Raw genomic sequence first — 24,656 nt, 5'->3', positions numbered from 1 at the left:
TGTATATATAAAAAATGAATATACTACTAGTGGTAGCTCTGTGATGCTTCTGTATTCCTCTGGGCATAGAGTTCAGTCTATTTAGGCCAAGCCTGCAATTTTCTCCGTTCTCCCTGAGCAGGTAACACCACTGCAGCCATTCTGTCTTACTGTATCTTTCAGGCAGCACAGGAACAGAAATCAGCAGACATGTAACAGGGTATGTTGTGCTGGGAAAAAACATGAGCAATAGGAAGCAAGGCATAAAAGTGACAAAGCCAGAAGGGACAGTGTAAAACAAACAGAGGATTGCTTTCCAACTGTTTTCCTTCTTTCAGGCAGGTGGTAATTACAGGGCACCTCTGATGTTCTTGGATGAAGGGGAATTTGGGAAGATGTGGGAGGGAGTGAATCACGAGAGAGATGTTTTTAGAAAAACGCTTCCCAAAGCAAAGATAAGAAAGAGGAGTACTGAGGGAGGAGGAGGGGGAGGAGGAGAGCAGCCCTCTCCCCTCTTTTTAATCAATGTTTGCTCCACAAAAGGCAGCAAGTGTCCAGCAGTCTCTCCCAGTCTTGTGACAGTGACTCCATCGTTGGGGAACCGACTTCCTCCAGTTGGGGCAGGTACCGAGTGATGCCACCGTGAGTGAGACAGCACAGCAAGGGCACAGTCTACAGCTGTTTACACTTCGTACGCCCTCTTCTTGGACCTCACAACATGACGAACTCATGGGGCATTTAACAGGAAAAGATCCCAGTCAGTAGAGGGTGAACTGGGCACACTGGGGAGGAGCACAGGGCAGGGCAGAATTCAGCCCAGTAACAATAACCTTTCTACAAAGGAGTTCTGCCTCATAAGCATTGCTAGTTCATAGAATACTCAAGTCTACTCTGCATCTTCCGTGTTACATCTTCTGCCGTGGGAAAGAGGAAGACAAAACCATGAAAAATAGCACTTATCTTTCACTGCTGAATAGGTGTCTGTAATCGAAAGTAAAGCTTCAAACATAAAAGCAATCATATGAAACTTAGAGTTCCTAAAGCTGGATTTTCACAAACATTTCCAGGCACATTGCAAGGTATTAAACAACCAACTATTTACCCGGAACTGGGATGGCGTTTCCAGTGTATTAAAATCTGAGGAAGAAGATATTCCATCTTCCAGGGTCTCCAAAAACACCTTCTGGAAATCCAGCATTTCTGGCAGACTGCCGAACAAGGACTCCATCTGTGAAAACATCAGGCTATGAAGTACAGCACTCCGTGCACCTAACAGTGGTCTTGTGAAAACAGACCACTAAGGAAATGGGACGCACAAAGAGGTTGTAAAGGCCAATAATGTCTTCGTTAATACTCTTCAAATGGGTTTTATAAAAAAATCCTCCTAAAAAAGCAAAGATTTCTTAGCAGTTAAGTCAGAAGAACAATTACCCTTTAAAAAAAGAAGTGACGCACGCACCAGACAAAAAGGCACTGGCTGGTGTAATTCCTATTGTTATCTTTGTTGTTTGCTTTTTCTGTCATGCTCTCAGCAATGAAAAACCCAAATGCCAAGGTCTTAACCCGTAAAACAATGAAAAGCACATCTTTCAGTTATTCCCTCACCTCATCCTGGGTAAGGAAGGTTTCATTTTGAAGGGGCTCCAAGTACAGCTCGAAGAGGCAGCTCAAGTCCTGCAAGAAAAAGAATTCATTCACTTTTTATGTAACAGTTTGAAATTGTTCTTTATGCGACAACTGTGGGATAATTTTCGGAAATGAACTGGAGATACAATTCCTTTTCTATAACAAAATCACCTGTGTGTTGTTAGCACTAAAGTGATTGCTAAATTAGACGCAAATTGATTTCAGTGTAACGTTTTTGTTTCATCCTTAAGGCTTTACAGCTTGATTATAACAAATTATATTTTAGCATAGCATAAGGAGAAAATGTTACAGATGATGGCTTTCTAAAGAGTCCATGTATATGAACAGCATCAAATGTTTTAATCATGTATGTTAGATAAACCATATAAATAGCCACTCATTTAAGCATCAGTAGCAATATTCAGAAGGACACGTAACATTTTAAAATCTATTAGTTATTAAAGTGCTCAGTTATGTTGTCAGGGGGAAAGTGATCAAGGGCTTTTTCAGTCACTTCTTCAAATAATTGGTGCCACTTTTGAAGACTTACTATCCCACACCAAAGCATGATGACAGGGCTGGGGCCCACTGCAGGGCTCTCCGACCCTGAGAAGAGAAACAGCAGAAATTCTTATGGAGAAGGAATAACGAGCATCTCCCTCAGAACGCCGTAACGAGCATGTGCACCTGGTGCAAAATTTCACGCATGTCAGTGACCTCCATGGTCGTGCCTTTGTTAAAGCGATTCCTCTACAAGAAACATCAGCTGGACATACATAGGGGCCCATGTTCTGTAAAGCTTCCTCAAGCTATACAGCGTATGGCTGTATTAGTGTATTGGTGGATGTACTAACAACAACAGACTGAAAGCGTTTTCTCTTCTTTTCCATATACATTATTGCAGCAAGTACCGATATCTGTAAGTATGTGTTTTGAGATCCAGTAAAGTAGATGATTTCTCCTTGCTGAATGTCAGAGAAATCAATGTTTTCATGTTTCTTTTGGCATCCAGTCACATGAATTTGGGGTTTATAAAAAGAAAAGATATACATCTAACAAATTACGGACTTATCAGTCAGAGGAGAAATAACATATGTGTGATGCTACAACCAACTGGAGTTGTGCCTTTTAGCTGTGCTGATTCAAAAATAATTATGCACTATTTTCCACAATTAAACTTTTTTTCTGATTTGTAGGAGACTCAATTCTGTTCTTCTACCAGATTTATTTTCATCTTGAAAACTAGGGAAACATCCCCTGGAAAACCCCTATGTTAACATATTGCAGGTATCTACTCCCCACAAATTACCACTCTCCAATATAAATACAAATTGACTAGAACTAAAGCTACTAGATCAAATCCTACAGCTTCTATTACAGGAGCAAGCCCATTGAAAACAACAGGAACAATTAGATAAGCGGACTTTGTAGGTTATGGCACTTGTAGAGGGCTGGTTATATAAAGGTAAGCATGAAATATGTTAAGACCAGCCACAAATCATGGTCAGCCTCAAAAACAAGGCTGTAGCTAGCCAGATTTTTTTTTTTTTTTTTACCTTGACATAAGATTTCTCAGTGTCCATAAGTTCTTGGATGACTTTCCTCAATCTATCTGCGTCAGAAAGGTGGCGAGCCAGTGGCCGTGGAGGTGGATCCTGGTTGTCCTTCTGTCCTTCCATACCGCTTGCTTGGACGTCTTGGAAGTTTCGGCACAACGCACTGATCTGTTCTGCGCTCTGTTAAATGAGAAGAAAGAGACAAGCGCCGATGTTTTAGAATACAAGCTGTACTACAATTATTTTTAAATTCCTCAAATCTTGCTCTTGTTCCAAATTCGGGGGCCAGAGCATGCCATTGATTTTTGTCAAATACGTGTCCTGATGGCTTTGAACAGCTTGAATTTATAGCAGATCCAGATCACAGCAGTAAAAGGAAATGAGAATTTTCTAGTGATTTTCCAGTGCAAATTATTTTCAGACTTCAGTTACAAGCTCGTGGGATGAAAAAGATGAGAGCACTCAGATATATCATATACTTTGATTCTTATGATGCTAGCATCACACTGTTTTCCATCTATCTTATTTTGCAACACTCACTGCATCAAAATAGAAAGAATTAGTAGATAAAGGTCTTTTAAGCATCCAGAATAACTGTTTTATTTGTCATCTGCTACCTATACTGTGTTGTGTGTTTTTTTCAAACGATGAGACATGGAGCTGAGGCTTCAGATTCCAATGTCCTGGGTTGTCAAAAGATGTTTAGATGCTTTCTCTCCAAGGAGACAACTATGTATCAAGATTTTTTGCTTTCAAAAATGGTGAATGGAAACCTAAATCTTTGAGAGTCTTTAGAAGAATGATAAAGATGGAAAAAACCCAGAAAATTTTCAAGCAAGGTAGGAATGGGAGACAGAACAACAACAGTTAATCTTATAAAGCAAAGATGGAAAAGAAAGAGATTTTTCTGACTCTATGAAATGGCGGTGCAGTTCGCTCTTGCATGACTACCACTAATATCCAAGAGCAACTTTTGCAGGCAATAATCTTTAATGCTTTTGAAAATTACTCCACTGTTCTCTTTCTTATATGATGTTTTCCCAAAAGCTAGAATATCGCTATCATTACCCAATTCTACCTTAACAGCTGTCAGTATCCACCTCTTTGTACTATGTGAAACAATTCTTCTTCAGTGCTTCTGTCTTTCAGACACTCTCTAAGATACTGGACAGTTGCATATGCTGTGCCGTATCTTCTACGTAGTGAATGCGTTCAAATGAGGACTACATGAATGCTACCTTATCAAGTGGAAGTCTTGTTTCAGTGATCTTGTTTCAGTGAAGAAATCAGAACATGAGTGCATTTCAGAACTGTCTTAATCGGTACTAATTTATTCCACATGCTGTTTCAAATGGTCCTCTTTGGATCTCCTGATTCACCACTGATTATCTGTGTAGCTAGGTTCACCAACATACTAGGTCATGAAATGAACAAAAGCAAAAGTTATTCTGAAACTGAACTGAGCTATACAAAGCCTTCTGTAAGGTGGAGGCTAAATGCACTAGCAATATTAAATCTCAATTATTCATGTGACAAAACATAGGTACATCCCTCACACCTGTATGATAGAAATAAGTGTTAAAATGTCAAGTATTTGCCAAGTAGTCCGTATTACTCTGTAGCTTCCCAGCCCCCAGTTTTGAACAATGCCACCACTCTAAAAAAAATTAAGTTACTTTCCTCACTAATATGTGCAACCATCTTCACAATCCTGTATAATGACAGCTTGCAGGACTATGAAATTTAGATACATTTTGTATTTACAACATTTATTAGGACCCAACAAAATGCAATGTAAGTTGAATGGTGTTTGTTAGAATTACAGCTACAGACTGATGGAATACATTTAAAAATCCCAGTCACTCTGTGCCACTAAAATTAATTAGTGTTTTGGAAATAAATCACAACTTAATTTAGGAAATGGGAGGGGGGTGTATTTTAAAGCAACTTCTAAATAGCTGAATGCCAAAGTACTTGAGTTTTGTTTTCTTTGTTTCTGATGTCAGAAAGTTTTGTATTTGTATCAGAATGACTCAGATTTTACGCTCTCTACAGCTCAAGGTGCGGGTGGGCAGCTTGATTTACATCAACCTGATGCCTGATCAAGGACACTAGATCAAGGGTATGAGACAGCCTACTGAAAGCAAGTCATAAACATCATCAGGCACAGTTTTACAAGGAGGAGTTAGAAGTCCTCTATCTACCCCTCCTCAATCACTTTCACACGTAGGGCAGGCAGACATTGGAGAACATGCTATGTTCTCCATCCCCTTCAGTTTTGGGGCCAGAGCTGCATCTGCCACCAAGAACCACTGGATAAGAAAGCATATGGAAATAGATGATACTCCTAAATATAAATACTATCTGAGCACCTAAGCAATATAATTTTGGTGTCAGAAATTGTTCTGCATAACTGGCCTAAGCCCAAGGCACAGGATTACCTCTCAGCCATACCGCAAACAAGTAATGATTTTTATAAACTTTAGTATGTTCCTGAACATGTAAGCACTTTGTGTTTGCAAGTCTGGCATTAACAATATTGCCCTTGTCCTGCAGTGCTGCTCATAGGCTCTTGTCCTTTCCTGTAGTCTGGCTGCTCTCTGTCCTTCCCTTTAGGGGAGGCTTCTAGACTTGCAATATCCAGACCTCATTCTCACTCTTTGTACCCACTATGGTATTTACATTTGGGTCAAAGCAAGCATGAAATGCTACTTGATGACAGGACAGAAGTATTTCACATTCACTCCTACACATTGCATGGACCGTAGAAGATGCAGGAACCCATTTTGCCAGTGAAACCACAAAGTGTACCTTAGGTTCTCGACCAAGAGCCCAGTATTCATGATAAACTTCGTAATAACAAATAAGTAGAGAGGAATAAAAACTATTCTTGCTTCACATTTCTTCCCAAAACTCCCTTACCACCCAGGTCAGGATCTCCACCTTTTTTCCACACTGCTCTGGATGCTACTTTCTGCCTCCCACGCTAAACAATGTCTTTCATTATTTGTGCTGTTTAAAACAGATCTTTTCTAGAAAGGCTCTAGTGACAACCCCTAAGAACATCTCTTTTATATCTTTTATGTGTGGGCAGGCAAGGCCCAGCCTCTGCCCTGTTACTGACTGCAGCTGGGATTTCAAAGCCACCTGGGCATTCTGGACGTCAAAGCGGAGTTTGGCAGTCCAGCGCCCTTAAGCCAAGAAGTCTCAAAAGGAGCCCCAAGTTGATACTACATAAACCCGCTGTAATCTTGAATTAAGGTGGGAATTAAACCTGAATTTGCTCTGACAATGACACTGCAACAGCTAACACAGACAGATTTGACTCTCAGATACAGCTGGTAAACTCCTCAAGCACACAGTTTCTTTGATTTGCACAAGGCCAAGACTGTCTGTACTTAGTAAATGGTAAAAAAATTATTTATGCCAACCTTTATAGTGTGCAGCTCATCAGAATAGAAACATTTAAATTGGTGAAAAGCCCAGACAACTGACTGTGGACAAGGCTACAAGGTAGCTGGGTGCAGAGAAAAGCTGAGGAGAGCATACAGTGGAAGCAACAAACTTTCTCCAAAATCCATCACTTGAGCTTATGTATGCCAGTTTCAGCAACATTTACAGGAGATTGCAAGCAGCTTCAGCTTACCTTTGGCACTGAACAGCAGTCAGATGAGGCTAAAAATCCAAAAATTTAGACTAACAGTGCTAGAGTTGGGAAAGACAACCGGATCCTATGCAGGGTTTATAGAAAAAACAGATACTTGCATTTCAGGGAGAATGAAGTTAAGCAGCACTGTACTGTTTTACCAGCCATTTTCACAGATTTTCCAACAAAGCTGTATAAACCCTTCTACAGGCCTAGCAGTCAGGGAAGCAGCCTCCTGCCCCATACTCTCTTGGCTTCTGAGAAAACAGAAGGATGTGTAGAAGCAGCCTTAAGAAACTTGTTTTTCATCCCTGCATGTTTGCGACTCATAGTTAGGTCCTGCATCCTTTTGCACAGAGTATTCCCTGTGAATGAGGATTGCTCACAGTAACCTTAGAAAGGACAGCTCCAGTCCACATAATCATCAGCTTGACCCATAGGTGTCAACCACCACAGTGGTGCTCAGCTTGTCAGGTGGAGATGAAGCACGTCCCATTTTCATAATACTCATGATAAGAAATATTAGAGATTATTCCTTTAAAGTGGACAAAAGATACTCTTACAAGGAACCTCTTACAGATTTTCTTTGCTCCTTGCAGACAAGCATATCATCATCTGAGGCTGTACTACCCCCACCAGAGTTAAAAATCTCCATAAAATTAATTGGTGAGAGAGCAGAAGACATTAATCAGCAGTGGTTAAGCATTAGCACAACAATTTCATGGCTACCCTGTGACTTTCTACTGAATGATACTGATAGAGCATAAATGCTGCACAAGGTCAATTAGTGTTACGGTGTCTCTGCTCATTGCTGTTTATTTTACCCTCATTTATACACCTCAGGTGCTCCGTCAGTTGGTTGAAAAAGTGAGGGAAAGGAATATTTTGAGTAGGCTTAGCCTAAGAAAGACTCCTTGGCGGGGGATAAAACTGTGCATGTCCTTTCAGATTCCTGTACCCTTGTGCGGGACACTGACCACATGGAGATCACCAATCCTTTGAATTCCTTATCCAAAGAGGAAGCATGCCCAGAAGACATGCTGCAGAAACAGATTAGTCTTCTACCCTGTAAAAATGAACAGCTAACAGCTCTGCTCTGCCTGATGTATGTATTTCCAGGAAATAAGGCTGAATGCACCAGTCAGCAGAATACATACAATTATATGGGATTTTGAGAAATGAACAACTGGCCAGAGAACTTTTTACATCCCTCACTCTATGAAAACAGGAAAGCTTTTTAAGATGTCATTCACTTTTCCTTTGTGCTAGAAGAGATCTCTCTCCAGATCGAAGGCAGCCCTAACAGCTGTCATTTTTTTGTGGGTCCATCACTCTACAGACTTCTCTGTCATCCTCAGACTGGGAAGTACTTTGTAAGCAAGCAATGTAAAAGGCTAGAAAGTTCTTTGCTTCGTTAAAGACCACTGAAAAAATTTTCTGTATGTTACACACCAGTACAGTATGTGCACTCCTCTAAATTGTTTATTAAGACTGAAAAATGTCAACAGAGTTTTACTGAAAACTGCCTTGTGAGATTTTCACCATAGGTATCTGGGCAAGACTGCTACTCAGCTTCGGGCAACAGAAGCTAAAACAAAGTAGTAGACTCAGTCATTGCTTTTCTTCTCGTCCTTCTCCTTTTTTTCCCAACTTCAAGGCCGCTCAGAACATGAAACCGTTCCTGACTGACACTGCTGAAATTTTGGGGGTTTGTTTTGTGTAGCTGTGTCTCTTGAATGTCTTTTCATTTAAATGTTTAAAACATTGCTAAAGAAAAGGTATTTTTTAAAAAGTGCCCACTCAGATCCTTTGTAGCAATAAGCCAAGCACAGTCAGAGTTATGCTTTAAGGAGGGAGAAGCAAGCCCTCTACGCCGCATTTTGAAAAGTTGCCCTACCGGACACTACCAGATGAGACAACAGGGGAGGAGTTAAGAATGAACTTTTGTCTTTGAGTCAGAATTTCCCAATCTCAGGGAGATTTACATTAGCAAAATCAGCCTGTTCTGGTAACGCAAGTAGGTGTCACCAATCTCATTTAGAAATCACAAGTACAGTAAGAAGAGGGGTTGATGACCTACTAACTCTTTCCTGACAGCACAGGTCAAGGCCTGAAATAAGGCTGAACACAAGGCTATGTAAAACAGCTAAGATGCAACCCACCTGACATGGTGCCTGAGCTATTAATGTATGAATTGCATGGTGGAAAATCTTCCCTCTCAGCTGCACACAGGGAGAGACACCCACCTTTCTCCCTGGGTATAGAGGAAGAACCGCTGGTGACTTAGGTACTTGACTAAAACGCTGGTTATAAACCAAGTCACGCAGCAGGGATCTGGGCCCAAGAGCCTCCGTCGACCAGGTCCCGAGGACCAGCTCCTCCCACTGTGCTCAGCATCTCTAAAATCAAAGTCATCTGACCCAACGCATACCAAAGTCAAAGGCAAAACAGAAATCATTTCCATCATAGAAGGTTAAATTCTTACTAAGACCATACTAAATGTAAAGATGAGAGCATTAGGCAAACAAAGAGAGAGGAACCCTTACGGCCCAGGTCACAAAAAGGAGACTCTTGTCAGGTAATATTAAAGCACACAATGCAAATTTTCCCAAACCCTGGTCTTGTGAAAATATTGTCATTCTCTATCCCCATGTCCTTATCCTGATGTTGTCAATCTTTAATGCAGAAGGCTCAAGTATTTTTCTACCACCTGTGTAATATATTTACAGCCGCCTTATATTCCCCCAGTAGTACCTTGGTTGTATATCTTTTTTTCTCCCTTTTCCACAATCCTAAATTATTAGTCAAAAACCAGAGACATAGTTAAAACATTCATGCTGCAGTTATTTCCAAATTTCCCTGAAGAATCTTGTTTTAACACCCCCCTGCTTGTCAAAATCTGGATCATGACTTTGTCCTTTCTCTGACAGATGCAAGAAATAACTATTTGCTTGAGCCCAGCAGCAAACAGTGCATGCAACCAACCCACCCTTCCTTCCCCCCAAACTTCAAAAACCCCAAACCTTTTCCCATGCAGCATACTGTATAAACCTACCCACTGACTACATGTTACCAGAATCCATTATTTGATTATTAATGCTGGGGCAGTCGCTATTTATCAAGCACGGACACCCTGGCATGCTCGCACAGCCCTGTCACCTACCTCAGCCTAATTAAGCAGCACCCCCCCAGCCTAACCCACACCACTGCAGAACTCACCACAGAAAACATCCTGTGCAGGGAGCCGTACGCTGCTGCTGCCTGCTGCTGGGTTTTGCGAGCCAACGCTAAACTCTTAGCTCTGGTTTTACTCCTCCTGAAGGCGGGCATTGTGGCTTGTGAATACAAACTTTACCAAAGGAAAAGGCCCCTCGGAAGGAAGCCTCGGACGTTGCGATCCCCCACGGACACACCTTCTCTCTGAGCTCAGCTGCACAAGTTTCTCTTTTGTGCCGATTAACGAAAATCGGGGACGCTGTCAATGTCCCAGTGTAACAGGGCTAAGCAGCATACGAGAGCACGAACAGACCTGCCATGCCTCCCTTTATTACTACAAACGCAAGGAAAACATGCCAGATGAGAAGATTTTTTTATAACTAGCTTGATGTAGTGAATGCAGGACGAAGTGCAGTTATGGCAAGAGAAGATGGGTTTTATCTCCCCAGAAATGTACCTGCCTCTGTGCCCGTGAAATTTACTGCATAAACAAAACATCAGGTGCTTTGAGAAAAGTAGCCAAATATCTAAAAATATCTAGAGGGTGCTGACTGCTCTGAAGGTCAGCGTGAATTATCAAAGGTACTGATGCCCTGTCAAGGGTATATGCTGCTAAATGGTGTGGCATACAAATGCACTTACAATGATAAAATGAAAACCAGCGACTCTCTGGATGATTTCTTTACATAATTATGCTTGTCCTTTGTTTGAACTTTTTAGTTGTAATTACATCAATAAAAAGAAATTTAAGCGGTGCTCAGTAATAAATTCAGGCTTGAAAGTAAAAGTCCCCACGTTGATATATTTACACAAAACCAATAAGGTCTACAGCTAGGTTATTCTAAAAACAATGTAACTTTAAATAAAACATTATAGGACATGACACCACTGAGCTGAAGAGTACAAGACTGACAAGCAATTCATTAATAAAAGGAGAACTACACCAGTGGCATAATAAAACACAGTAACTCCCATGTTCCCTCTATCACAGCACTGTTAGAGTGCAATGATGTTGAGCTATAAGGCTTCATTCAACACTGCCCTTGCCACCACATATCTCTCCAGCAAACCCTTTTCTTGAACCCAAATATACACCAAGCCTTGGTATCTACACCCTTGGTTATGAGTGTGCTGCTTCAGAGATTTCAAGGATATTCACCTTCACACAAGCAAGGGAATAACGCAGCCCTCTCCTTTAATTACTGCAATTAAACTTACATCCATCTCTTTCCAAATCATTAGCGCAACTTGACAGCTCAGCATGTGAAGCTCAGTTGCCGAGCGGCCGCCTATCAGAGCAACAACGATGCTGGATCCCTGAAACAACATGCTGCTGATAAGGCTCGCAGAATGCATCACAGTAGTAGGAACCTCTTGATAGCTGATGGACTGTGCCCTTTCTTTTGGAGACAGATATCAAATTCACTGGGCGAGAAGACTATGTAACAGAAAACTGAGGGAATGGTCTCAAAGGAGCAAGAGAGGTTTTGCCTGCTCTCTAACGTTTCATTTTTCAACGGACGCACAGCCTGGTTTAAAAATCCAATTATACGGACTACTGTGTAGCATGTACAAGGCTACTCTTCTTATCCACCACTAGTGGTTGCTTCTGCAGTAGTCCACAGACCCTAGGGACCCACAGACCAAGTTTGAAGAGAAAAAAAAATAAAATCACTAGTCTGTGGAAATCAAATGTTTACAGTACTGCATATGGCATTGAAAAAATAACACAGGTCAGGTCACCAGATCCGCATTTATTAAGTTTATAACTATACTTCCTGGAAAGGTACTGTTTCTCCATTTTCTATCAGCATGAGTCCTGGCAATTTCAAGCTCTGTTTTTGTAATAGGTATGTGTTAAAACACAGCTTATCCACTGGGACTGGGGAAAAAAAAAAAAGGCTGCTAAATTTCAGGTCCAAGCAATATCATCCATCTTGATGAAAAACAATGACAGGCCTTTTTAATTCCATATTAGGAAGTTATTCTCCCCCAGATTTGCTAATTAAGCCTGAGTTATTAGCTAGCCACATGCCAGCTAAAAGATGTTACCAATTAACAGATTTTTTTTTTTATGTGTGTTCATTAGGAAAAAAACAACGTTTTAGTAATACTTCCAACTCCTATTGAGGGACTTGGATAAATCAAAAAAGTGAAAAGCACAAACTAAAATAAACCAAATGAATGAAACCATTTTCTTTAGCCTTTCTTCTTCTCTAGAAGCACAACAAACACTCAAACCCTCTTCAAGAATATGTCTCCTACGTAAAATTAACATGTAAAATAATCAATCACCTTGAAATACTTCTACTATGACTGGAAAAATGACATAGCCTTGTTGTTTGTTCCTGTGTGCTTTGAGTAACACACATTCCCTTTACAGACATCTGGTTTTCATCTTTCCATTTTAGTGGCACCAGGCTTGATAGTTACCATAACAGTAACATCCTTTGCAATACAGGCTTCCCTCTATTGTCCCGGTATGTCTAGGTGTGCTTATCTGCATCGAGTTTGTTTCCCATCCTGCTTTTGCCCTTAATGCATGAAGGTAAAAGGCTAATTTTGCTCTGTCTATACGGACTTTGAATGAAAGGAAACGGCGGCTTGCCTCCGGGGCAATTCTGAGCACTTGTGGGCTACTTTAAAACATCAGTCTGGACCACCAGTGAAGCAGATGCATAATTTGTATACACAACATGTATTTTTTTATATATATGAGTGTGTGTGTACATATATATGTACGTACATGTATGTGTGTATATAATACACACACATATATATATTAAAAAAATATATATTATGTACATACATACTCTGAACTAAAGAGGAGCTCTGTGATATTAGTGGTCTCTAAGCATTACAAGCTCATGCTTAATTCAGCTGGTCTCCAGATCTCTGCAGTGATCTAGAAGGGACTCCATTTTTCACTTTTTATAAATATGGGTGGGTGATTTTTCTGAATATTTTTCTATCATGCTTAGTATACTAATAACATGTTTTTTAAATGCCTTCAGAATGTTTTTTCAAAGCATAATTGTTCACAGTGAAGACATCTGCTTTAATTCCAGTGCTAAAAAAATCAGTTAACATTCCAAATGTTTAAAATGAATTTTTGTTTAATTTTTAATTTCAAGCATCTTAAATGCTGTTTGTAACATTCTCACCCAGAGTGTTTTGTGCTGAATGCAAAAACTTTTCTCAAGTGCTGATTAGAAACTATGGCATCCACCAAGATACCATCTTTGCAGTTGCATTCATCTTTCACAATATATTTTTGCACTGTGCTTTCTTTAGAGGGTGACTCTTATCTCTTCTTGTTAGTAGCAGGCATATTGCATTTCAAGTGTTAAAAGATGCAATAATCCCCCTGTAAAGACAGATAATGCAGACCCCCTGAACCCCACATCAACCTCTCCCTTGGTTTCGGCGGGGTTTTGTTCAGGCACTCCAGAAGGATTCAGCTGTCTCAGAAGCAAATAATCACCATGTGAATGAAGGTCTATGTCTGCCCACAGTATGTTAACAAGTAGAGACAGAGGCACACAGTGTTATGGACAACAGGTAAAAAATGAAAATCTGTTGGCACGTCCCTGTGTATTTGACTCAACTGACCCCTTACTTTTTTAAATTCTCCTCCCTCTTCCTTCCTTCCAGGTATCTTTTTGTTATCTTTGATTTTGCAGAATCTGCTGCAGGTAGCAGATTTTTTCAGTTTTGGCATTTCAGGTCTACCTGAAATGGCCTTACATGTTCCTGACAGTACAAAATAGGAATCAAAGCCTCACTGAAGTATATGATGGTACCCAGGATGCAGTATTGGTCTGAAATCCTATATTGCAACTTTGTGCGACCTTGAAGTGACTTTGTGCCCTGTGGGTAACTGGTGGGCACACCACATACCTCGGCATGCGCTAAAATTGTGTTTAAATGTTTCTGCATCGCAAGGAAAAAACATGTATGTTATTGTCAGCACCGTAACTGAACGTATCTCGGTCTTAAAAAACCCCACCAAATAATCTACAGCTGGCAGAGAGGTTATCCAGCTCCCTGAGTCTGTCAGAAGTGCGATTAGATATCTCTGCCTTTGATTTCAAAGTGAAATGCTGCAGTCATATCCTGCACTGCAGGTGACTGGGGTGGCCTTTGGAAGCCCAGGGTGGTGGACTCCCTGGGCAGCTTCCTGCCCTTCATCCGTGAAATCACAAGCGTCTCCAGAGACGCTGCTGACCATATCCTGTTGCAATGAACCAGGACTGTTGACATACGCTTCTCTTTTCACCTCCAGGTAAGCCTCGTGGATTTTTCCCAGAAGACTACAAAGAAAAGCTGTATTATAAGTCATCTCCCACTGGCTTCTTTCATTTGCAAGCAGCCACACAACACAATTTCTTCTCTCTTCATTTGCAAGCAGCAACACAACACAATTTCTTCTCCCGATCTCCTGCACGTTTAACACCAACAACTGTCACACTGATTTTGAGAGGATGTTTCCTTCACTCAAAGACAACAAATACCACCTCCCCTCCAAACCCCAGCGACCCAATGTAATAGCACAAAACAGAGCAACACAAGTTCACACTTCTGCATGCAAGAGCTGCACAGCCTCCCTTTGCTCTTCTTTCTTGCCGCTCTTGTGACTCCCCACCAGTAACTATGCACACAGGTCTCCATCCAGAGCTTGACCTAATGTCTGGTTGCAGGTTCACTCTAGATATAGCATCTTTCACACTTTAAGCTTTATGGTTTCTAGGCTCCTCACTACGTTAGCCAAGACAGACAACTGTTGTATTTGAATTTTGGGCCATCCATAGGGTGGCTCTGCTGCATTTAAAGAACTGCAGGATCAATGCAACAAAGTGAAATCCAGGACTGGGGTCAGTAGCAAGCACTCACTCGTAGGTTTACAGCAAGCCTTCTGTAACCTAGTCTATCCTCGTGCCTTCTCTGAGGGATGGAATAAAATACTGAAACCTAAATTAATTAGCAAAACTCTTACAGACTTCTAATAGGCTACAATTTCACTTATATCACTGATACTCAAAAGGCACATGATGACAGCAGGGGTCCGGCCGCAGCTCCACACTGCTGGAGCTAGCAACTCTGGTTGGGCTCACCGCAGGCTGGACTGTCTGCAAGGGAAGCACAATAATTAGCAGAGCTCCCCACCGGCTTCCTTCGTGCTTTTGATGCAGAACTGTCCCCTCCAGGCACAACTGAATCAAGGAAAACCACTGCTGAGTAACATACTACTTTCCCATGTTAGCTGTTAGACTCCCTAAACGCATCTCACATCTGGAAGGAAATGACACTTGGACTGCAGAGGAGCATACATGGTTTTGAGAGTACTACGTTGTTAATCCCTTTCTTACGAAGAACAGAAAAGAAGGATGTTAATTGCAGACTACTCCCCAAGCTTTTGGATCTCATCCACTGCTAAAGAGAAGTTCTCACGATTAAAATAACGGAAAAATCCTTAATGTCCTATGGATGCTGAGTAAACCTTCAGGCAGGCAGCTCTCCTGCAATTAATGACATGCTGTGCAAGTGGGAACTGCCTGGGCAATGCAAAATAGAGCTAATGAGAAGCTATCACCACAAACACCATTTAAGTGGAATTGCCTCCATGCAAGAAATAGGTTTGGGGCCATATGGGCATACCAGTGGTTTTTAATTCCTCTTATTTTACTTTTCCCAGAGGAACCTCTGTTGAGCTTCTGGTCATTTCTGCTTGGCTTTCTTTCAATGTAGCTCAATAATTGGTGTTTACTTGATCAGTAACAACATTCGCCTTCCACGATTTTTGATTTTCACAGTCTTTGCTTAAGAAAATTACTCCACACTCACTTTTTTTTTTTAGATATCCCACAGTTTTATTTAAATGTTAATGTCTCTTTGGGGATGTTTTGGGGGTAGGGGTCACTAACTGACTAGCAAGAAAGGATGCCACTTATACCAAATGGAGAGAAATATGGCTCTGAAGTCTACCAGACACATGTGAACATATATACATACACTGCCACACCATCCTAAATGTAATCAAACCATGATTTGTACTTGTCAGTTTTTATGTTTTATGCACCATATTATTGCAAATCTTTCTTCTAATTCAGTATATTTTAGTAAATCTTTAACTTTCTCATTGAAAAGTCATACTAGGAAACTGTTTAATTTTGGTCGGAAAGAATAAACATTTCTTGACATTTACCCACTAAGACAATCATCCACTGCTTATATACACACATTCAGACTGATGATCCCTATCTCATCTCTGAGAGTGAATGAGTGTCATCACCAGATCAGAATAAATAAATGAACCACCACAATTGAATATATAGGATTACATTTACTGACAGCGCCAACAGAAGACTGTTGGGGGTGTTTTGAATAATGGTGCTCTGAACTATCCCACAGCACATATGCTACAGATCACATGCTTCTACAATGTTTTCTGTATCATTCCTAGCATCCACTTGCTTTCTTCTGGAAGACAAAACACCATTCAAATCATCCATAAACACTGAACAATTGTATTAATTTTCTGCTGGGATTGGACTATATGAGTAATGATTACTAACTGCTTTCACCTCTACTGTTCCACGGCAACTGTCGCACTTGCCCCCTTCATATCCCCAAAATCAAACCACACTTTTTTCTTTAACAATTGAGCATTCAGACAGACTAGCAACGGGATACACATCCTTTCATTCAGGTTTGAACCTAGACCTGAATGTATATTGTACCTCAGGATTTTTAAATTACCCTATCTGCATGAGAAGTTGATGGCTTTAGTGCTACTTCTAACAAAGTGGTTTCAAAATCAGTTTTAGACAGTTTGAAGACAAAATATTAACTTCTTCAACTTATGAAAACCATCCCTCCAGTACATGGCTATGCTGTATATACAAGAGGCCAAAACCACATATGCGGCAAACTCTTTACAATACTCGCTGATTTTTTTTACAGAAATAGCTGTGTGAAATCAGCTAATAGGTAACACAAGGATTTCCTTTTTGAAATCATGACACATTATTTTGCATCTGTTGAAAGCACTGTTTTGGGAAGCTTGTTGTGGTAGTTGGATGACACAGAAGATGGGTTTGCTTTCTGACCCAGTCTCAGTCTCTGCATTCATACCGCTTGGGCACCATCTGACATGCAAACCAGCTGCTCAATTGCACGTACACTTTAGATGGGTTGAAGAAAAACCTCAACAGTTATCCAAGTTAGGCACGTTTGCACGTTGGCTCCTTGAGCATGAGAAGCGGGAAGACTGTACGCAGGAAGACCAAAAACCAGATTTCTCACCATGGTCCCAGACATGCAGAGTTCATGGGAACACCTGCTTCTCACTGCACTTGCAAAAGCTCCTCTCTGGCAAATGGAGGACTGTCCACAATTGGCATCACAATAAACAGAACACACAAGTTTCAAAAGCACTGGAAGGATGATTTGACATTACAAAGGAAACTCGAGCATCCAAAAGCAGACTTCTGAAATGTACGAGTACATATTTTTTCTACTTTCTTTTTTCCCCCTATATTTATAAATATGGACATATCAAGTAGGGCCATTATACTGACTTGCACCTCATCCCTATAAAAAGCTCAAAGCACTTGATGAAATGCTCCATCCTGAAGGAGATGCAGGTTTGTGTTTGCCAAAGGTGCCATGCGCTCTGCTGACCAGACTTGTCACGAGTTCTTCATTTCCTCAACAGATGGAAGGGAAGTGAACATGGTTGTTAAACGGGAGCGGAGAAGGAGTGAGTTGAGCTAATCTAAAGCAGCTCATGCTAGGGAAAGGTGTTCAGGGATTTTTAACCAAAATTTCTGTTCATTGCATTAAGAATGGTATTCTCAAGAAAAAAAAGTTATTTTTTTCCCTCTGCAGTGTGTAGTTTGGATTTTTTTTTTTTTTAATTAAGAGGTGATGGGGATAGACTTGTCCTCATATACACATACTGATGTACGATCAGTAACCCATTCTGGGAGTAGATTGACCATGTTAAGAATCAACAGCAAAGCAAAGGCAATTTCTGTAAGTGTCTACACCCAACTTATTCCCAGAATCAATTTTACTTCATTGTTTGAAAGAAATACAGCACCACTTCAAAAGCGTTACAAAATCAAACCAGTTGGCCACTCTTTAGAAAGCAAATTCTTGTTAACATTCAAAGTTTCTCATCACAGTAACTTCCGTTTCTGCATCTGCAATGTTAATTTTTGAAGATGCCAGAATAAAACCATTCTGCATTCATTGACTATTTTTACTGTGATTACAAAGCATCACACTAGCTATTTTTACTGGGTTTCTTAAGTTTCTTAAAGAACTCTAAGATACAGCTGAGAATATAATGAAGTTATGTGAAATATTTGCACAGAGTTTACTCTAAGGTTTTTTATTATGATCTGTAAAATATTTAAAGTGAAAATACATCTTCCCCCTCTCACACATGCACTTATACGAAGTTCCTTCTTTCCGTCTCTTAAAATTTAATATGATTTCGGAAATACTTATCTCTGATGATACTCAAAAGATTCAGAGCAACTGAAAGTCAGATCACAGCATTCTTACAAAAGACCTTGGAATAGTAGCTACTTATACAGTAAAATTTCACCTTTTAGCTATGTTCGTCTTTCATAAAAGGGTATTTTTAATATATTGAAAATACAAAGTAAAGAAAAGCAAGTTAGTAACAGACTACTAAACTTCACCTTAAAAGAAACCATGGGCTAGAGAAAACATTTCTAACCAATACGGTTTGCAATTAGAAATCACAAGTAGCTAAAGAAAAAGTTGCATTTTTTATTTATTCAGCTTATTGCTACTTTGATGTACGGAGAGCTTGATTCTTGGCAACTGTGAACATATCAGGATTTAACGGAGCACCAGGAGCACAGACAATTAGTTCTCAAAATGATTAAACACAACTAAACCTAATTGCACTGACAGGCATACTCAATCCCCAGATTTTCTGAGGTCCTCTATTCTTCTGTCAACAGTACGCCTACATACTCCAGAACCAACAATTGCAAGGATGACATGCCACTGCCACATAAACAGTATTTTAACACAGTTTGAAAATGTACTGCAGCAGAATGTGTTAGAAGTATAACATCTATCCTTGTTAAATAAAATAGAAAATAAAGTAAAGGTATAAATGGGGCATCCCAGAGAATACAGAGCTGACAAAACTAATGAGCATCTGGAATGAATGGTTCTTGATGTCCATGTGTTTTTAATAATATTTTATAACTTAAGGAACAGCTTCCATTTCTGGAATGAAATCCTCTATTGCCCTTCTAATTCATTTGTTAGCTCTCAGATGAAAGACAAACACACAACTATTCTAAATTCATTCATTCTCGGACTACAAAAAATGAATGAATGAATGATTGAATGAATGCATGTTTGAATGTAGTACACATGCAACAAAAGGCTTATTCCTTTGAGATTGCAAGGCACTTCTGAAATGCCTCACTGTACTTTCAGTTAAGATGATGCCTAACCTTAGCTTGGTATAGGATGAAGAATACAATAGTGAAAACCAAACAAAAATGCTCCAAATGAGAAACACAAAATCTAGAAATCAGACATGCAACCATTAAATCCAAAGCTTTAAGACTGTTTTATATTTACTTACATGTTACGGGACAAAAATCAACCAAACTTCAAAGGAGTCTGCTCCCTCAGAGCCAAGTAATTACATCTACAGTTGCTGTCAAATGGGAAGTGAGCACCTCTAGCTGTCTCTCCCCCGAAATAATCCCAAACTGCCTGTTGTTCCAGGCTGTGCTCAGAACCTCTTAGCGCCACCAACGTCTTCTCCACAGAGCTGTGCTTACACATCTCCTCTCCCCCATACTTCTGCAACATCACCTAATGCTGAGGTGTCTGCGCTACTGCTCTCCCACAGGCATGGGTCACGTTAGCGCATGCAGGAAACAGAAGGCAAAGGGGAAAAAAAAAAAACAAACCCAAATCCAGATGCTATGCTTTTTGAGGCTGCACAATTTCCTCAAACTAGCTTTTATTGCCATAGCTATTGTTCATCTGGCGAGCAGTCCCAAATCACAGCTATAAAAACAGAAATAATTTTAATTCCTTTTATACCCAATCACAAAAGCACACACAATATACTCTACCTAAATTTACTGTGAGGTTTGTTTTTTTTTTTAATTCTACATCTATTGCAGAAATCAAAAGGGTCAGACAAAAAGCTCTGACAGTAATAGGCACCCTCCAACAGAAAGACAGCAATCAATTACAAACCATTTGCAGAAATTGTAGAGCTGTCACAGACACATTTACAGCTGCAGTTCAAGTCAGTGCCTCTGATTGCTAAGCCATTTCCCCGCCTCGTACCTCAAAACTAGGACAGCTTCAGATACTTTTTAAAATGACACTAGCAGACCTGCATGCCAACCAAGAAGTGAACTGCAGTATGGCATGGGCAGTTACTTCAGCAAATTGTGCACAAGCCATTAATAGCTGCTAGACTGACAGATTTGAGACGGTGGGGCAGGGTCATTTAATTAAGAAAATGAAAAAAAAGCCATTAATAGCTGCTAGACTGACAGATTTGAGGCTGGAGAGAAGGCAGGGAGCAGACCTGTCTGTTTTCCCCTCTTTTTTGAGCTTTAATTGCAGCATGTAATTTAGAGGATTGGAGCAAATTTAGTGCGTTCAGAGCAACAACTAGCGTACTCGAATTGTTCTCTCTGTATTTAAATCCTCCTGAGCTCTCCCTAATTTTCTGTCATCTGGTGCATTTGACACAGATGATCAGGATTGGCTTTGTTTCTACGCTATGGCCCCAGAATCTCCTTCCCTCCAGCAGGACGGGAGCTCAGTCTTGTATGTCTGCACAGCGCATGGGGGGCAGCGCGTACCTCAGGCGAGCAGGGCACCCCGAGGCGCCTGGGGGAACGTGGCCAAGCACCAGCCTGCTGGTGCAGCCAGCCACCGAGGCATCCTAAGCCTTGGGGTCACCTCCGCTGTGCTCCCGCGAAGATCCCTGCCCCTAAAACACTGCAGAAGCCCTAAAACAGGACGGTAGAGAAATCCACGTTACCCCTTCCAAAGGAACAATGCATCCCAGGGGGAGAAAAATCCAGTTTATTCTTGTCTGGTTGCAAAGACTGCTTGGGAGCATAAACAACATGTTACACAGGAGATAGATTATCTTTGTGGGAATCCCCTGTGCAGCAGGAGATGGGCTAAAGGCCCGCAATCACTGGGCTTCTCCTTACTTTCTAGGGAAACTGCATAAAGTCACCTATATTAGACTGAAGTAATTCCAAAAGTGAGAGAGGATCAGCTCCTCTCGGTAGGTATGGCTACAGGCACAATATATCTTCTTTGTTCTGGACTTCTGAGTTTTCACGTTCTGCCTTATGTCTACCAATTTTTCATACAACCTAGTACAAGACAGTAATATATTCCAGAACCATAAAAACTCTAACTTCATTTCTGTTATGCAAGAGTGTAATGCAAATGTTATCACAAATTTGCTTGGAGAAACAACCAACTCTTCAACAGAAGCAACAAAAACATTTCTGTCGACAGAATGGCAATGCCTAGTAAAATCACGGCCACCAACATGAAAACACTACCCATGCTAGCAGTTGTGGCGTTCAAAACAATATGCACTTGAGTTGGACACAGGTTGCAATTTGACTGACTTAGAGCAAAATGGACAAAAAATTGCTCTTTGGAGACCAATGCATTCAAAGGTGGACGCTAATTCTGCGGGTCCCTGCCTCAGCCTCCAAAGTCCTGACTGAGAGAAGGCTGGAGCATCCATTACTCCAGCTGAAGTCAAACAGTAACTGCAGACACATAGGGTTCTCCAAACTAGAGAGTGGGAATCACTGCTTCTCAAACACTGCACCTCTCCAAGTCTGCAGTCCAGTCTAAAACTATTGACGTTAAGCGAGTGTTGCTATGGTCACTGCAATCTTAACAACAAGCCCTAGAAGTATCAGCAAAAAGAAAACATGAACCAAACTGAATCAGTTAGAAAGCTGTAGCAGCTTTCTACTGTTCTCCACAGAACTGAGTTCAAGCAACATAGAAAGATGAATTTGACAAGTCTCCGCCTGTTTGCCATTTGCCCCATCACACTGCTTTTGGAGATACAGCAGCTGTGCCGTAGATGCTGACCTGTCAGGGTGACCTCAAGATAATAAAACACTAAATACAGCTAACATGCATAAAAATTTTTCCAAATCAGTGCCATACGTTAAATTCTTTCCCACAAAATGCAGAGCGTTAACACTACAACACTGTCTTTTTGTTCATAAGGATTGTTGTGTCAAGCACATTCTTACCCTGAAAGGTGGATCAGTCTTCTCCCTGTGTGGCACTTGGTCCAGAGTGCCATCAGTACTGCTCCTTTTCAAGCTGGATGTGACATCAGGCACATTACTAAAATCTGCATTCGAAAGAAAGCAAATAAATAAATTGGAGGGTTATAGGACAGGATCAGGAAAAGTATTTGCTTTTATCTGCAAATACTTTCAGCGTCTAGTAGAATTACTACAGGGGGAGAGAAGGAATACAAAATTTGTGATCCTCCCCAACCCCTCGAAAATAACACAAGAGGTCAACCAAGGAGCAACTATGCCTGGAAACTCTGCTTTCAAAACAGCAGCTGGACATCTAAGACCATCTGAAATAACGCACATATTTGATCTACCAAAATAAACCTAACACTCTTGCTAACAGCATGCTTTTGAAGGTAGCATTATCTATAATCAGCACACTCTGTGCTGAGACAACCAGTGAGGATAATTAAATGCACTCAGTAGTTCTCCCTGGATAAGCAAACTATTGTTCGGCATGACTTAGTCCTGAATCCCTTAAAGATTTAAGAAGAAAAGAGAATTTTGCCTTGGAACAAACACCACAGTTTGTAATAAGGAAAAAATCCTTTCTTGTTACCAAGTTTACCAATTTTACTTGTCCATATACATAGTAGCTGGCACAATGCAAAAACCAGAGGAGGCACTGCCCTGCTCTACTTATTGACAGACTGTAGCTTTGAATAACATTTATGTGTAAACTCAAGATCTATTCAACAATGCTGAACATTAATATAAAAATGATGATTTTTCTCTTTACATTTCCTCAGTTGGTTGCTTAAAATCTGCAGAGACGTTTACATGGAAATTCTAATTAAAACTCTCAGAAGTGAAGAAGTGATTTTTGATCTGCAGCAATTGGAGCAGCTGAAAATCATAAAGCAGTCACCAAAAAAATAATGAGGATTCTTAGCAACCTCAGATGATAAAATAGTAATAAAATGAAGGTTTTTTTTTAATTTGCTGCTTTGTTTCCTAGCCTTTAAGCCTCTAGGGTATAATTCACACCACATTACCACATTTTCAAACTCTTTCTCAACACCTACAAATGCTGGAGATTTATTTTTAAGTGAAAGCTGAGATTCTCATTTAATCACTGACTCCAGCAACTGAGGTGGCAATTAAAACAAATACCACTCATCTTGCAGTAAAATCATGAGAGCTAGCAATAACAAAATTGTGAAGGACAACAGTATCTCTCTGCCTGGGTGTTGCTGTCGTCCTGTCCCTGCAGAGCAGGACCAGCTCCTCTCAGCCAGAATTGACAAACATGGACTGAAGCAGGGACGGAAATGGGAATTTTAGGCCCATAAGAAGACCTTATAGCCCATGAGGAGTCTTCCTGGGAAGACAAAACATGGCAGACAGACTCCACAGGAAAGCCAGAGAGAAAGATGCAAATAACTCAGGACGCAAATAACTCAGCACAATGTCATCTTAATACTTTATTTTTCCATACGTTATTAAGGTGCCTATGTCAAGCTTAGCATCGAGGCTGACACTTTCCACCCAGATGCCAAAGACTTGACTACTCTGTCATTCCCCTATCCTTGCAGAACCAAGGTCCCACCGCTTTCCTCCCCTCAAGCTTTTTTACCTTTTGCTCCTGCAGTCAGGTGTGGCTCCTGGTATCTCAGAGCCTACATAACATGCAATACTCCAAGAGTTACCACCTTTGCAGAAAAAACATATTTTACACAACTCCACCAAACAGCCACCCATCTTCTTTAAGAACTTGGGAGACAGTCCTGAAGGGCAAAGGGGTCCAGGAAGGCTGGACATTCTTCAAGAAGGAAGTCTTAAAGGTGGAGAAGCAGGCTGTCCCCATGTGCCGTAAGAAGAACTGGCAAGGAAGACGACCGGCCTGGCTGAACGGGGAGCTTTTGCTGGGATTCAGGAAAAAAAGGAGAGTTTACCACTTTTGGAAGAAGGGGCAGGCAACTCGAGAAGAGTACAGGGATCTCGTTAGGTCATACAGAGAGAAAATTAGAAAGGCAAAAGCCCAGCTAGAACTCAACCTGGCCACTGTTGTGAGAGACAACAAAAAATGTTTTTACAAATATATTAATGACAAAAGGAGAGCCAAGGAGAATCTCCATCCTTTACTGGATGCGGGGGGAACATTGCCAACAAGGATGAGGAAAAGGCTGAGGTACTTAATGCCTTCTTTGCCTCAGTCTTTAACAGTCAGAGCAGTTATCCTCAGGGTATTCAGCCCCCCGAGCTGGGAGACAGGGATGGAGAGCAGAATAAGCCCCCCATAATCCA

The 24,656-nt window shown here is 40.8% G+C and overlaps 1 protein-coding gene across 1 annotated transcript in view; it reads right to left on the bottom strand.

Annotated features, from left to right (window-relative positions):
• Nucleotides 1–22,454, bottom strand: part of TIAM2 (T-cell lymphoma invasion and metastasis 2) — a 32,931-nt gene extending 10,477 nt beyond the window's left edge. The window contains exons 1-4 of the mRNA XM_009573431.1: nucleotides 22,356–22,454; nucleotides 3,162–3,341; nucleotides 1,585–1,653; nucleotides 1,082–1,207 (exon numbers count right to left, since the gene is read on the bottom strand). Of these exons, the coding sequence (XP_009571726.1) occupies nucleotides 1,082–1,207; nucleotides 1,585–1,653; nucleotides 3,162–3,284 (318 nt within the window). The 5' untranslated portion in view covers nucleotides 3,285–3,341; nucleotides 22,356–22,454. The remainder of the gene's footprint in view (nucleotides 1–1,081; nucleotides 1,208–1,584; nucleotides 1,654–3,161; nucleotides 3,342–22,355) is intronic.
• Between the last annotated feature and the right edge of the window lie 2,202 nt (nucleotides 22,455–24,656).

The sequence above is a fragment of the Fulmarus glacialis genome, unplaced genomic scaffold, assembly GCF_000690835.1.
Source record: "Fulmarus glacialis isolate BGI_N327 unplaced genomic scaffold, ASM69083v1 scaffold6880, whole genome shotgun sequence".
NCBI classification, from domain to species: domain Eukaryota; kingdom Metazoa; phylum Chordata; class Aves; order Procellariiformes; family Procellariidae; genus Fulmarus; species Fulmarus glacialis.
Note: the sequence above shows the minus strand (reverse complement) of the source record. Positions and strands in the feature narration are given on the sequence as shown.